Source organism: Otolemur garnettii, unplaced genomic scaffold (assembly GCF_000181295.1).
Source record: "Otolemur garnettii isolate 467f Iridium unplaced genomic scaffold, OtoGar3 scaffold00081, whole genome shotgun sequence".
NCBI classification, from domain to species: domain Eukaryota; kingdom Metazoa; phylum Chordata; class Mammalia; order Primates; family Galagidae; genus Otolemur; species Otolemur garnettii.
In genome coordinates, this window is record NW_003852476.1 from 914,649 (window position 1) to 930,561 (window position 15,913).

At 42.6% G+C, this 15,913-nt stretch overlaps 1 protein-coding gene across 1 annotated transcript in view; it reads left to right on the forward strand.

The window, feature by feature from the left end:
* Window positions 1-15,913, forward strand: part of PELI2 (pellino E3 ubiquitin protein ligase family member 2) — a 168,830-nt gene that overhangs the window by 37,000 nt on the left and 115,917 nt on the right. Inside the window, exon 2 of the mRNA XM_003794400.3 lies at window positions 15,133-15,262. Within this exon, the coding sequence (XP_003794448.1) occupies window positions 15,133-15,262 (130 nt within the window). The remainder of the gene's footprint in view (window positions 1-15,132; window positions 15,263-15,913) is intronic.

Below are 15,913 nucleotides of genomic sequence, written 5' to 3' on the forward strand. Positions count from 1 at the left end.
GGTTCAAACCCGCCAACATCAGTGTATGTGGCCGGCACCCTACTGACTGAGCTATGGGCACCACCAACATGCTAGGATTTTTGTCATATTATTGCCACAATATTTTTTCTAGTTTTCTTGGATGTGTAATTTTATGGTGTCTGACATGCAAAATTTTCAGATTTTTTTACATGTATAAGTTTATAGATTTTTTTTTGGCAATTTTAAAAATTACTTTTATGTTTGGAACGTTATTCCTGATTATTTAGAGTAAATAATTAGCTTTTTTGTTGTCTTTTGAGTATTTTAGAATTTATTATGTCCTGGAATGTAAAATGGAATGCTGAAGAATTTTTTTTTAAAGTAGGTTCAGTTTCCCTGGCACAGCTGAGTGAATGACCCAGTTTCTTCCTCCCTGACGAGTGAGCCTTTCTTCATCTCATGTTCCCTTCCTGTATAAGCACAGGTTTATCTCTAAAGGATCTCTACACAAGTTTTCCTTAACAATTGGAAATACATTTGATTGTTTTTGTCCAGTAGTGTTCAAAGTTGAATTTGCTTGCTTTGGCATGTTGCATTTTTATTAATTTCTAAAAATTCTCTATGTATACTCCAGAAGCTTGAAGTAAACCTACATTAGTATGATTTTTTTAGGAGCAGGAAGAAAGGCATGCCATGAAATTTTAAAGGAAAAGAGATTGGAAAATTACTTCAGTGGTTATTAAATATAGTTGTGATACAGAGGGGATTGCAATGCTGGCTTTAATTTATGGCTTTAATACTTACTCTAAAACTTTGGCAGAAGCCTTCAAGATTTTCTTTATTTGAAACACTTATACCTTAATTCCTGATAGATGTTAGGGTAAATGCTAGTTTAAGATACTTCCTTTTTTAGCCAGTCCCTGAGATTCACATTTTAGATGCTTCTTACTATAGAAGTTATGTATAAATGTATTTTAAAGAATCAGTGTTTTGCTACATAATTAGTAATTTGTCCTAATTCTTTTATGTCTACATTTGATTATTAGAGATGAAGTCCTCTGTGCACATGCATTTGGGTTATTTGAGGGAGCACAAGTTTTAACAACGTAATTAATTGAAAAGAAAAATAAAAGACATAATTTAATATTACTATCCTTCCTTGCTTTAAAATGTATGCATTTAAAAATATCTTTTTCTTACAGCCAATTTGAAAAGTAATGCACTTGAAATTACCTCTAATTTTGGACTTCTTCCTTCTGAATGAAAGAATATTCTTTATATATAAAACTTAGGGTACATATTTGATATTTTATGTACCTATAGGCTAAAGTGTTCAGGTACTGAGGAAGCTGCTTAAGTTAACTTGACTTTGGAATGCAGTGTTAGGTTAATTGTTGCCATATGGTGCTGTGTAACAAATTATCCCCTAACTTAGTGACTCAGTTGGTTGCTTATCCTCAGGAATCTGTAGGTTGGCTAAAGAGGCTATGCTTTAGCCGTAGCCAGAGAGGCTTTGCCTAGGGCTGTGTTGTGTGGTCCGGGCCTTTGCCAGGGGCCTCTCGTGCTCTTCGGCATGGCAGGCTAGCTAGACATGTTCTTCCTGTGGCCACAGCAGAGGCTCCAGAGCATAATCCCAACTACCAAGCACATTTCAGGCCCTTCTGCCTCATGTCTGTTAGCGTCCCATCCACTGGCCAGAGCAAGTCACATGGCCTAACCCAAGGTAAGGGACAGAGGTGACCTAGCACTATGAAGTTACAACGCAGAAGGCATATCTTCAGGGGACCAGTACTTGAGCCTTCCATATGGCTGTCTTAATTATGAGAAGTTGAAATAAGTAAATGTTAAAGTGATAAAAAAGGAATGTATGGGAATGTTTTTTAAAATTATAAATTGGTGAAAATGTACAGAACTGAGGAATGAATTATGACACTAATTCAATAATAAGGCATAATGATAAATTACCTCTTAGTTCTTGAATTGTGCAAATAATGTACTGTATCAAGTTCATTTCCTACCACTGTGTTTTGTTTCTCTTGGTGTAATGTTTTCTTTTCTTTTGGGAATAAAAATTACTGCTGAGCCACATTTAAAAAATAATCTTTGCCCATGGGTTAAAAAATATTCTTTGACATAAATCACTATTATTAATTCATACTGAATTGGAGATATTTGGGATTTCTGGAGCCAAGAGCAGAATAAAAGTAGCAGTCTTTAAGAAGTAGCTCTAAGGGTAACATAAATAGCCTTCCTTATTCCTGGCACTTTGCCTCTTTTCAAATGGTCAGAGAAAAATACTTGCTATTGGCCTCCAGAAGTGTTCAAAGAAATCAAAGATTCAGTACAGTAAAGAAAGTTGCTTTTATGATTCAGTGATAATACTGTACTATTTGAAGTGAAAAAGAGAAGAGAAAGACTTTACAAAAGCACATGGAAATAAATTCCTTTGTTTTAAGGAGACTATGTGCTCTGCAGGTGCTTTTCTGGAGTGGCCTGCTGGGGAAAGGAGCCAGGTGCTCACTGTGTGGGGCTGGCACTGGTGAGGCTGAGCCAGGTGGCACCCCCTTTCAACATGCCGTGTCCTGGGGACTTCAGGGTGCTGTGTTCCTCTGCTTCACGGGAAAGAAGCAGGCTCTGAGAAGGGAGGGACCATGTGGTCACTGTGGGATCAGAGGAAGAGCCAGCATCTGGTCCTGTCTCCACTCCAGGCTTTCTTGTCCGGGGACTGGTCGGAATGTGTGATGTGAATATGGGAAGAACAGGTAAAAGTCTATTGGAGTGGTTGTAGGACTGTGTTCCTGACAGAAAGAACTTGCAGCTTTGGTAAACATTTTAGTGTGGGGAAGCTAGAGAAAGGTTATCTGAAAGTAGAACTGCCACATCTAGTTGGCATCAAGATCTGGGAGTCCTTTGTGCACCATAGCAGCATGTAAAAGCCAGTGGTTAAAATAACGATGACAGTCTTTTCCCTTCTTAGGGTGCTGGTATTTTATTTGGATTAAATTCCTTCTGTGGATGAAGTGCCTCTGTGTCCCATATTGAATTGAACTACTTGGAAAAGGTTTGGGAATCTCTTTGTAAAATTGAATTTGTGAGGAGATGGAGCAAGATGGCGGACTAGAGACACCTCTTTCACTTGTGCCACTTGTGGTGAGACCAGGGAGAGAGGACTCCAGCCACTTCTAGCTGGGGTGTCCTGCCCAGAAACAGCACCCTGGGCAAACAGTGAGTCATCAGGAGACTCCAAAGAGCCAAGGAGGAGTTCATGAGCTGATGAACAGAAGGCAAATGCTTGGGTGTGTGCAGAGGCCAGCTGGATCAGGGAAAGTCTGTCCTGCAGTTTTTTTGGCCTTGGATGCTTACTGTATCTGCCTTGGAAGGGTTTAAGTGAGTGAGTGAACTTGAATGGTTCCTTGTGGCTGGAACTGAATCACTCCACACTGTGGAAATCCCATTGGCTTGGTTACTAGCAGGGTGCTGTCATTGTGGGAGGGTTGCCTGGGAAGAATAGCACACAGGGGCCGTTGTGACTACTGAGCTCAGGTACCCTTGGGGAAAGTTGGGCAGCTCACCTCACACCCCGGGAAAGCCACTTGTGGCCAAGGGAAACTGTTTGGAAGGTTGAGGCATGCCTCCTAAGAAATTTGGAAAGAGCTTCAGGATCCCAATCCTGCAAGGAGTATTAAATGCTAGCAAAACAACCAAGCCATGATTGAAGGCAAATAAATCAGATAGGACCAGGTCAACTCAACAATTAGCTAGTGGCATCTGGCTCCCCTTCTATACAGTAGAATCAACATGAGTATTTTGCATCACCTACCCCCGGATACCACCTGGTGTCCAGGCAATATATTGCATTATATACCTTTTTTTCTCTTTTCTTCTATCTTCTTACAGTGTCAACTGGTGTCTAGGTAATATATTGCAATATATATATTTTCTTCTTAATTTTGTCCCTTAGCTTTTTAAATTTTTGTTTTATTGTTGTATTTTTATTTTTCATCTTTACTTCAATAGTAAAGGCTCCATTTTTGCTACTGCTTTTCTGCTCTTTTTATTCTTTTTTCTCTCTTTTGGTAGACATTTTTCTACTTTTCTCATCTTTCCAACATACATTTCTCAAATAGTAACTAAGATATCCTTTTTTTATATTTCATATAATTTTATTTTTGATTTATCTGTTTTCTTTTTTTAAATTTTTTCTGATCTGTTCTATTTTATTGCATTCTGTATTTGATTTATGGGACATAGCCTCTTTCCAAAGCCTGGGCTAGGGTGCCATGGGCTTTGAGACCCTGTTCTAAGGTACTTTCTGGCTTTGGCCTTTGGAAGAATAGTATTGGTAGGTCCCCATTGCAACACGTACTACTGATTTTCTTTTATATTTGGCAGAGGTGAGGTCTTGCTTTTGTTCAGGCTGATATGGAGCCTCTGACCTTGAGGGACCCACCTAACCCAGCCCCCAAGATTCATGGAATTGTGCGTGTGGGTCATCAAAGCACCCTGCCAAACACCACTATTACTCTTGTCTTTCTCTTTTTGTCTTCTCCTTTTTTCTTTCTCTCTCTCTCTCTTTTTTTTTTTTTTTTTTGGTACTTTTGGCCAGGGACAGGTTTGAACCTGCCACTTCTGATATATGAGGCCAGCACCCTACTCCTTTGAGCCACAGGTGCCTCCCCTGTCCTCTCCTTTTTTTTTCAATTTTTTCCCTTTGATTCCTTTTTTTCCCCCACTTTCTCTTTATTTTTTCCCTTCTCACTCTTTATACTTTTCTTCCTTTTGGCCCTATATCAAAGGGCCATTTCAACACCTAAGCACAGAGATAAAGTAATTTAAAGAGAAGGAAGGAGAGGAAAATAAGGGAAGGAAATGGACAAGAAGAAAATACACATGAGAAAGAACCAACAGAAAAATTCTTAAAACAGGAAAAACTAGAGCAGAACAACCCCCCCCCCCAACCAAGGGATCATGATGTAGCTACTACAGAGGATTCCACCTATAAAGAAATAATGGAAATGACGTAAAGGAAAATTAAAATATTGATGGCAAAAGCAATAAAGGGAATTGAAGGGAATATGGAAAATCAACAAAAGGAAAGTGAAATATTGATACAAATAATGAATGAAAGACATGAAAAAATGAGAAAGGATGTATTGGAGCTTAAGGAATTGAAGGAATCAATCAGGAAACGTAAATATACAGTACAAAGCATCAATAGCAGATTAGACCATGACGAAGAAAGAATCTCAGAGCTAGAAGATGAGGCTTTTGAGCTAACCCAGGTATTTGCAGAGGGAGAAAAGAAGAGAGAAAAAGCAGAGCAATTGCTTAGAGAATTATGGGACTTCACAAAGCCTTGAAACATATGAATTATAGGGATACCTGAAGGGGAAGAAGAACGTCCCAAAGGAATGGAAGCTCTACTGGAGGATTTTGTAAGTGAAAGTTTCCTGACCATCACCAGAGATTCTGACAAACTTCTTTTAGAGGAATATCAAACCCCAGGTCCTCTCAACACAGAGTTGTGACTAACTACTACAAAAAACTCTATTCCCAGAAACTTGACAATGTGGAGGAAATGGACTAATACATGGAATCACACCATTTCCCTAAACTTAACCATAGAGCTCATGAGTAGACCAGTATAAAGCACTGAAATTGAGGAAACAATAAAAAGCTTCAAATAAGAAAAAGCTCTGGACCAGAAAGCTTCACATCAAAATTCTATCAAACCTGCAAAGAAGAACTTGTACCTGTACTGCAGAACCTATTTCAAAGCATTGAGAATAAAGGCACCTTCCCCAGCATGTTCTATGAAACAAACATTATCCTGATACTAAAATCAAGAAAATACCCAACTAAAAAGGAGAACTACAGACCAATTTCACTGCAAATATTGTCGAAAAAATAATAAAATCTTAGCTAATAGATCACAGCTACACATTAAAAAAAATATATTTCACATTCAAGTAGACTTTATCCCAGGGATACAAGGCTGGTTTAACATGCATAAATTCACAAATGTAATTCACCATATCAGAAGAAGCAAAAACAAAGACCATATGATTCTCTGCATAGATCCAGAAAAAGCATTTGATAAAATTCAGTATCCTTTTCTAACAAGAACAATAAGAATATAGACATAGGTGGCACATTTCTTAAACCGAATGAAGCCATCTGTGACATACCTACAGCTATTATCATGCTGAATGGAATAAAACTGAAAGGTTTTTTACTTAGAACTGGAACCAAAGATGTCCTCTATTGTCACTATTAGTCAACATAGTGCTGGAAATTTTAGTCAATACAATCAGGCAAGAGAAGGATATCAAGGATATCCATATGGGGGCAGAAGAAGTTGAACTCTCAATCTTTGCCAATGATAATCTTATACTTAGAGAACCCCAGTGACTCAACCACAAGACTCCTATAAGTGATCAAGAAATACATTAATGGGCAGCACCCGTGGCTCAAAAGAATAGGGTGCTGGCCCCATATGCTGGAGGTGGTGGGTTCAAACCCAGTCCTGGCCAAAAAAAAAAAAAAAGAAAAGAAATACATTAATGTCTCAGGGTATAAAAATCAATGTCCAAAAGTCAGTAACTTTTGTATACTCTAGTAACAGCCAAATTGAGAAGCAAAACAAAGACACATTTTTTTTTCGCAGTAGCATCAGAGAAAATGAAATATTTGGGAATATACCTAGTAAAAGAGATGAAGGATCTCCACATAGAGAATTATGAAACCCTAAGAAATGAAATACCAGAAAACATTAACAAATGTAAGAACATACCATGTTCTTGGCTGGGAAGAATTCACATTGTAAAAATGTCTATACTACCCAAAGTAATATACAGATTCAAGGCAACCCCATTAAAATACCAACATTATACTTTGCAGAACTGGAAAAAATAGTTCTTTGTTTTGTATGGAACCAGAAAAATCCCATATAGGCAAGGCTATTTTAGTAATAAAAACAAATCTAGAAGTATTACTGTTATCATACTTTAGGTTATATTGTGCGTCCATAGACATCAGAACAGCATGGTATTGGCACAAAAATAGAGACATGGACGTATAGAACAGAACAGAGAACCAAGACATGAAACCAGCCCCTTATTGCCATCTTATTTTTGACAAATCAAGTGAACGCAAACACTGGGGAAAAGAGCCTATTCAATAAATGGTGGTGCAAGAACTGGATAACCACATATAGATGACTGAACCTTTCACTACTTACAGAAATTGACTTAAGATAGATGAAAGATTTAAATCTAAGGCATGAAATGATAAAAATCCTAGAAGAAAGCATAGGAAAAAGTCTTTATGATGTTGACCTGAGGAAAGATTTTATGAGGAAGACTTCATTGGCAGTCACAACAATAAAAATAAACAGATGGCACAAAAATAGAGACATGTTAAACAATTAAGCTGAAAACTTCTGCACAGCTCAAGAGACAACAAGTAAATTAAAAAGACAACCTTCAGAATGGGCAAAGGTTTTTGTAGGATATGAATCTGACAAACAGTTGATAACTAGGATCTATGGAGAACTCAATCAACAAAAAAGCCAACAATCCCATCGATCCCCTGGACAAAGGCACGAATGGAACTTTCTCTGAGGAAGACAGATAAATGGCTAACAAACTTAGGAAAAGATGCCTATCATTCCTGATTGTCAGAGATATGCAAATCAAAAGCACCCTAAGATGTCACCTAACCCCAGTGAGAATGGCCCATGTCACAGTGTGTCAAAGCTGCAGATGCTGGTGTGGATGTGGAGAGAAGGGAACACTTTCACACTGCTGGTGGAACTGCAAACTAATACAACCTCTTTGGAAGAAAGAACTCAGAGAACTCAACTTAGACCTCCCATTTGATCCTGCAATCCTATTACTAGATATCTACCCCGGAAAAGAAACTTTTTATTATAAGGGCATTTGCACTGATTTGTTTATTGTTGCTCAATTTACAATCTCCTAGATGCAGAAACAACCTAAATGCTTACCAACCCAGGAGTGGATTAATAAACTGTGGTTTATGTTTACTATAGAATACTATTCAGCCATAAAAAAGAGAGGAACTTTACATTCTTTGTATTTTCCTGGATGGATTTGGAAAACATCCTCCTAAGTGTCACAAGAATTGAAAACCAAGTATCCAATGTACTTAATACTATTATGAAGCCAGTAGACATTTTAATGTATGCCCACATAAAGAAAAAATTCAAATCAATTCATCATGAGAGGAGGGGGAATGAGGGAGGAGGAGAGGACAGGAGAGAGGAGATTGGTGTTCTCACCTAATGGGCACCCCATTGTGGGACACAACTTAGAACAGGGACTCTATCTACCTAACAAATGCAAACGTTGTAACCTAATTGTACTCTCAACATTAATCTGATATTTTAAAAAATGTAGTTCATAATTTTGTGTCTCTGTCTGTGTAGCCAAGGAAACTGAGGCCCATCTTAGTTATGATTCAGGTAAGTTCCCAGTCCCATTAAGGAAGCCACCTGGAGCTTGAGCCCTGTGCAGTGATCCCTGGGTCACGGTGGTCACTCCCACACAAGTGTGCTAGCTCATTCTGTAGAGCCGTGCAGAGGTGGGGTGGAGGGGAGGATATGGTGGAGGGTAAATGGAAGGTCAGCTCATGCTGTCACTCAGGTCTAGTCCCAAAGATGGCTACTAATTAATTCTACAACTGGAGCCGCATGTGGGGAGCAGGCCAATGTGGGACAGCATCCTGATGCATCCCTCACTCTTCCTTCTATTCCTGTTGTGCTCTCTGGCTTTCATATTCCATTAGCATTTCTCAAGGTTGTCTCATGTCTGTTACCTTGACTGTCTTGTCTTCCGGCTGAGACTGGCCGGAGACAAGAAGTCTTTCTGTATCATTAGCACCCAGCCCTGTGCCTGGATTGACCCATCCACTTCACTTGATGCCTTTTGAGTGAAGAAAATACATGTATATACAAATGCATATTTATATATTAATATTAATATTTGATGGGTCTTAAATAGCTACCTGGAACACTTCCAACTAGAAATGGGACTTGAGAATCTCCTTATAAAGCCAAGCCTGGGCAGATGTTCTAAATTAAGTTGATGTTTACAGAGCTGCAGCTGATTGTTCCCACAGGGAACAGGCTGGTGTGGCGCTGCCATAACTCATTCTCTGGATGGAAGTCAGAGTGTCATTTACTTTATGAGAACCTCCCATATGCAGCATTTATTAGGGACAGAGAAATAAACGTCACTCTGTCTGGGCTTTGTGGCCCTTTGGGTGAGGGCCAGTGCAGATGTATGTGACAGGTTATGTAGGAAGGGGTTCGGACTGTACTTACATAAGACCCCTGTCAAGCACGTGCTGTTCTTGTGTGTTTTTGGCACACAGTGCAGCAGTGCATTCCTGTGCTGGGTTGATGCACCTGCCCAGGGCAGTGCCCCACAGCAGGGCTGAGCCAGACTCTGCCACCTGCCAGGCTCTTGTCTCTGTGTCAGGGCTGCTCACCTGCAGTGCACAGTCCGCTTTGCTTTATGACAGTGGTTCTCAACCTTCCTAATGCCACGACCTTCTAATATAGTTCCTGTGGGTCACGACCCACAGATTGAGAAGCGCTGACTTATGATTTGCTTGTGATTTATTGGTGTAAGTGACAGAAATGAGAGAGGTCACTTTGGTAGGAGAGTGGAGCCCTCAGTCTTGGTGAAGAGCCGCTGTCTCTGGAGTGTGGTCCTTTGGTGCTGATGTGCCTCTGTGCTGGAGCCCACATCACTTTCTGTCTCAGGTGGATATAGCCATGAAAGTTCAAAGCAAATGTATTATCTCCAGGATGCGACTAGGAACCATGAGCCCCCCTCTTTTGCTGATATTTCCCATAGAAATGTGTTTTTAGGTGGCAGGAATCAGCTCATAGTGAGTGCACAGAAAATGTTCGCTAATTCACAATAAGAAGGGAACTCTAAACTATAAATCAAGAAAAGCCCTTTATTACTTGAGGAGGCTTTTTATACCGTTTTTATTATCCTCCACAGCTTCCAAATACCTTTACTATCAAGACCAACTATTTGTTCTGCATATATGAAGAATTTTATTATCCTAGCTTCTAAATACCTTTGCTGTTAAGACCAACTATTTGTTCTGCAAATATGAAGAATTAAATTTTCAGCGCACATTTATAAAATAAATGGATATTTTTAAGTCTCCAGAATTAAAAAGAAAAAGTGAGTTTTGCAAGCCGTTCTGTGTGAGTTGAAATGCCCCTGGCTTAGCAGCTGAAACAGGTGTGTCAGGAGCACTTGGACATTTTATTTATGCAAACTTACTGGCCAGAAAGCTTGCCAGGCCAGGGAATGTTCTGACATTCTTTTATGGGACAGCAGCTTTTTGCCTTTGCAAGCAGAATTTCATCTTTATGTCTGGGCTCCACTATACAAAAGACAGTTGCTGTGGTCTGAATGAGCCCCCAAAGTTTATGTGCTGAAAACATGATCCCCCAGTACAATGGTGCTGGGAGGTGGGGCCTTTAAGGGGTGATTAGGCTGCAAGGGCCCTGCCTGCATGAGTGGATCAATGCTATATCTGGAGAGTGGGTTCCTGGTAAAGGGTGTGTTCTGCTCCTGCACACTTGTGCACACTTGCCCTTCCGCCTTCTGCCGTGGGTGATGCAGCAGAAATCCCTCACCAGATGAGGCCCTCAACCTGGGACTTCCCAGCCTCCAGAGCAGTAAGAAATAAACCTGTTTCTTATTACTTACCTAGTTTAGGTATTCTGTTGCAGCAACTCCAAACAGACTAAGAGAATGGCCCTTCTGCCATCTAGGTGGCTTGGCGGTTTTCAGTGTTGCTGTGTGTCCCTCGCTATGCCAGGTGCCAGAGACATGGAAGGCCTCTCTGTTTTGGAACTACATTTCCTAGGGGTTTCATGAGCCAGACTGGGGGCAGGAAGAGGGAAGGGGTAGATTTGGTGATAATTTTCAGGAGGAAGAGATAGTGCTGGACTTCAGATAGATTGGGGAGTCTATCTCAAGGGGTAGATTGGTGGTAGTTTTCAGGAGGAAGAGGCAGTGACTCTAGACTTGAGATAGACTGGGGACACATGCAGGGCAGTGATATGGCGGTCAGTGAGGGGAGACGACTATGCTGAGGGCTTGGGGCTTGTCCCAGGATCTATTGCTTTGTACATCTAACCATCATGTTGTTAGTATTTATCACACAGTTCAGGAGTTCAGGCAGTTTTTCTGCAGGTGGTGTTGGTTGAGGTCCTGTGATGGTGGTCAGCTGATGGACGGGCTGGTCTGCAGAGTCTGGGATGGCTTCACTCACATGTCTGCTACCTTAGCTGGGTGGCTGGAAAGCTGGGCTGAGCTGAGACTGCTGACCAGAGTGCCCATGTGGACCCCTCAGTGTGGTAGCCTGGGTAGCTAGGTTTTTTACATGGCAGATCAGGCTTCCAGGAAACCCAGGCAGAAGCTGCAAGGCTTCTGTGCACCTGGCTTTTAGGAGGTCTCAGAGCATTGCTTCCTGCATGCTGTCGGTAAGCAGGTCACTAGGGCCAGCCCAGGATTAGGGAGACAGAAATTAGATTCCACATGTCAAGGGGAGAGGAGCCAGCTATCCTTTGATAGGGCATCCCTGGGAGACCTGAAAGCCGGAAGGCTGGGTGATGTGCTGGGTGGATGACATGTGGCTTAGGTACACTTTCAAATTTAGGGGCCAAGATCAAATGGACTGAATAAGCCAGCTAGTTCTGGAAGTAGAATAATGGGTGTCACATTCTTTTGGGGATTCTTGGCATTGTGAGGAGATGGGAGTGTATGTGGGTGCTCAGGGCAAGCCTTTGGGTTGGAGGCATTTGCCTGTTTTGCTTTGACATGTAAACTGTCACCTGTGGGGGGAACAGGGCTTCAGCACTGCCCAGACTTCCTGCAGCAGCCCCTCTTGAGACACAGGTGCGCATGCAGTTCTGCAGAGCTCCCCAGGGGACTCTGATGCTCACTTCACATCAAAACAACTTTCTCCTGTCCTGGCTTTCCCACCATTACTGCTACAGTTTAGGCCTTTGTTGTTTTCTGTGACTGCCATAACAAATGACATGGACTTGGTGGCTTACAATGAAAGATGCTTATTCCCTCACAGTTTTAGAGGCTGCAAGTCTGAAATCAGCTATTGGCAGGGCCCTGCTACCCAGAAGGGGTGGTCCTTGGGTGCCTTTTCCAGTTTCTGGTGGCCCCAGGTGTTTCTGGGCCTGTGATTGTGTGTCTCTGTTCTCTGCTTCTACCTCCATGTATGTGGTCAGCTTGTCTCCATCCCAGTGACTTTTACAAAGACACTTGCTTTGGATATAAGGCCCACCAGTAATCCGTAGTGATCTCATGTCGAGATCCTTAATTACATCTGCAAACTCCTTTTTTCCAGAAGGTCATGCTCACAGGGTCCAGGATTGGGCATATGTTTTTGGGGCCACCATTCAATCCACTTCACGCCCCCCTGGCTATGATGGCTCTCCCGTCTGACCATCTTGTTGCTGGTCTGCTGTGCCCCGCAGTCTTTCCCGCACTGTGCCACCCTTGTCCTACTCCTGTTTCCAGTCACGCTAGCCACTGGCTTAGCTCTTGCCCTCAGGTGGAAAGCTGTTCCCCTGGTCGGGCTCCAGGCTGGTAGAATCTGGCCCCTGCCCTTCATCCTCCCTATTCCCTCCTCTTCCTCTTGAACTCCATGCTATCTGCAGTTCTCCCTACCTGGAGTCTGCTGCCCTGCACCCCCTGTTTAGTGTTCTTGCTGAGATGTTAAGGCAGTTCAAGCAGTTTCCCCCTGGACGTCATCCTCAATGCCTCTTCCTGTGCTCGTGGCTCTTGTGACTTGTGTATTGTGCCACTTGTTTTTGTGCCTTTCTCTCCTCCTTAGTGGGAATCTGAGCACTGTTATTCTAGTGCTTGTCATTATAAATGTCAAATGTGTGACCATGTGGCCTAACATAACTAGAAACTTGACACTGGGTTTTCCACTACTACTGTAATTATTTCCAACAGGATTTTTCATCTGGACATACTAAGTAAGTAGGCAGTTTGTAAGCAGACTGGTTTATTATTTGCTTACCCTGCAATATCTATACATCTTTGCTCAGGCAATTTAAATTAAAATGCTGCTCCAGGTATTAAAGTTGACATTTCTAATTTTTTCTGATTTTCCCTCCTATCTATTGATATGGCTTTTGGGTTGTAAGTAGCAGAAAGCAAGCTGAGTTAGCTGAAACGAGAAAGAATTTCACCAGGAAGGGTGAGAGTACTTCTGGGCCAGGAGAGGGTCCTCTTTTCATTGCCCATTGCTGCTGTCTCTGTTCACCTGTGTGCTCTTCACTTTCTGCTTCTTTAGCTGTGTAACGGTGTGACAGCCCTGCAGCTCCTGTTTGCATTTTACGGCTCTTGCCACTGACAGAGAATGGATGACTATCTCTCAGACCCAGCTTGCTGTTTTTCAGGGTGAGAATGTCATTGAACAGCTTGGGCCAGGGTCAGCCTCTGGCCAATCAGCTGCAGAGTGGTGGGGAGGAGGTCGGCATGGCCACTACATGCAGATATGGTGCCGGGGCTCACCTTTGAGAGTTATAGAGTAATTCCAGAAAAGGCCACACAGCTGTGTGTGGTAGCTAAGGAGGGTGTGCCATAGGCTGCTAGCACCTCTTGACCAAGCTTGAGGGGCTGAGTGGGGGTGGGGCGAGCACAGCACAGAGCCTAGCCAGGTGAAATGAGGAGCGTGGGAAAGTGCCAGATTCCTGCTGACAGCCTCCAGTCTATCGCAGTGGAAATGTTCCTTGATTTTTCCTTTAGTATAGAATGTGCAGCTTGATTTCAGTGTGTGGAAATATATTAAAACAAAGTGGAATTGTAATGGTTGTTGACTCATGGATACTGTACAGAGATCACAGATATATTTTAAAAAATTATGTACATTATTTTGATCCTGCCTGAGAAGAAGAGAGGAATAAGACTTGAACTTCTTTTTAGTCTAGAGACATTTTTTTAATATAGTTAACATTCTTTGGTGATGGAAATAGAGATTTAAAACCCAGTGGGAATAATGTCCAATGAGGATCTAAAGCCATTGTCAGACTGTGGTTGCTATGCTTGACTTGTGAAACAGACACACCCAGCCCCTTGGTTCCAGCTTCTGCTCTTATCCCGCGGGGCCCACACCCCACAACTTTCTCCTACAATTCTCTTCTCTCTGGGGTAGCTGGAGAAACCAGGAAGTCCAAGGGTCTGCAGACAAGACAGATAAGATGGGCACAGCTACAAGTCTTGTTGTCCCTGACTTGCTGTCTCCCTTTGAGTGAGCCTTGGGAAGACCTATTTATCCACATAAATTTTAGATGATTCCCTTCCCTTCTAATTTTTTTCTTGAAAAGAGCTTCTGCTAGGTAGAAGCAGAGAGCAGTTGTGTCAGGGTGATGGTGTGGGACAGCAGCAGACACACTGGGGAGAAGATCTAGAGCTAGAAAACTCAGCTGGAAGTGGAAATGCAGCCCTGAATCTCTGAGCGCTAGTGTTAGCTGAACAGAAGAAATCTGCTTAAGGACATCATATGTTTTCTAGATGAGTTTTTGTGGATTAAAACTTAAATATATATTTTTTACAAGCTAATTTTTGCTAACAAAAAGTATTTAATTTCTGCAAGCTATCTCTGGCTAACCCAACAATACAGGGTTCAGATAGAAATGAGGATGACTGTAGAGAATTGAGAACTTTTAAGAAAGCAAGTAATTAAACTTTCTCTTCTTACAAATACAGATCCTACAGCCAGCGTTAACATGATTTAAAAGTGAGAGATGAGGTTTAACTAGTACGCTATTTTCTAACTAGTTCATTTAAAATGTTTCTGGGGTGTTTTTCTAAAGCGCGTTAGGACGTGCTACCCGCGCTGAGCCAGTGCTGCGGCGGCCGCGCTTGTTCACTGCCTGGTAGGTGCGACTGTGTGGACCGGGAGACCTGCCCTGTGTACCCCTCGCACTCTTGGCCCGGATTTTACCGCAGCTCTGGTGGGCTTTGTAGCTCTTCTGTGGGAGTCCTTGGGCATTGCTGATGCCATTCCTGTCCTCTCCTCTCACTTTTATGCTTGGACCTTGCATAGTCTGCCAATAACTAAGCTCTTTCTTTCACCCCTTTCTAGGTACAATGGGACTTTACCCAGTGGCGACAGAGGGCGGAGGAAAAGCAGGTTCGCGCTCTACACGCGGCCCAAGGCCAACGGCGTCAAGCCCAGCACAGTGCACGTGCTCTCCACGCCCCAGGCCTCCAAGGTAAGGCACCCTGGGGGCCTGCCCGCCGGTTGGGGAGGGGGCTGCCCAGCTGGGGACCAGTGGCTCTGTGGATGACGTGGCTCTGTGAGTGATGGCTGTGCTGGGGGCAACACCTGGACCCAGAAGCTCCCTGCACGGCCCCTCACCCCAAAGAGCCATCTAGGAACTCGGGGGTGTCTCTCTGGACACGGGGTTTCTCCCTTCCCCAGTGCCCGAGTGGAACACGCTCTGCTGTGAGCCCTATTTCCCAATGCCCGCCAGCAGGGACTATCCAGTGTGCAGTGGCTGCCAGGGAGATGCTGCTGTTCTTTATACTTAGGAGTTTTCTTGGTGGTGTCTTGGCTTAAACCCCAGGAAGATTTGTTATTTTCCTTCTTTTGAGGGTAGTAGGTGTTTTCACTTAATCTGCATGTGTGTGGAACTAAATTTGTGTGATTATTAGAAAGATTGTAAGTTAACAGACCTAAGTGACATAAATCAATATACATATTATCGTAAGTTTGAAGTCAATAAAATGCTACACTAAAAAAAGAATTATTGGGCAGCACCTGTGGCTCAGTGAGTAGGGCACCAGCCCCACATACCCAGGGTGGCGGGTTCATACTCAGCCCCGGCCAAACTGCAACAAAAATTACCCAGGGGGTTGTGGCA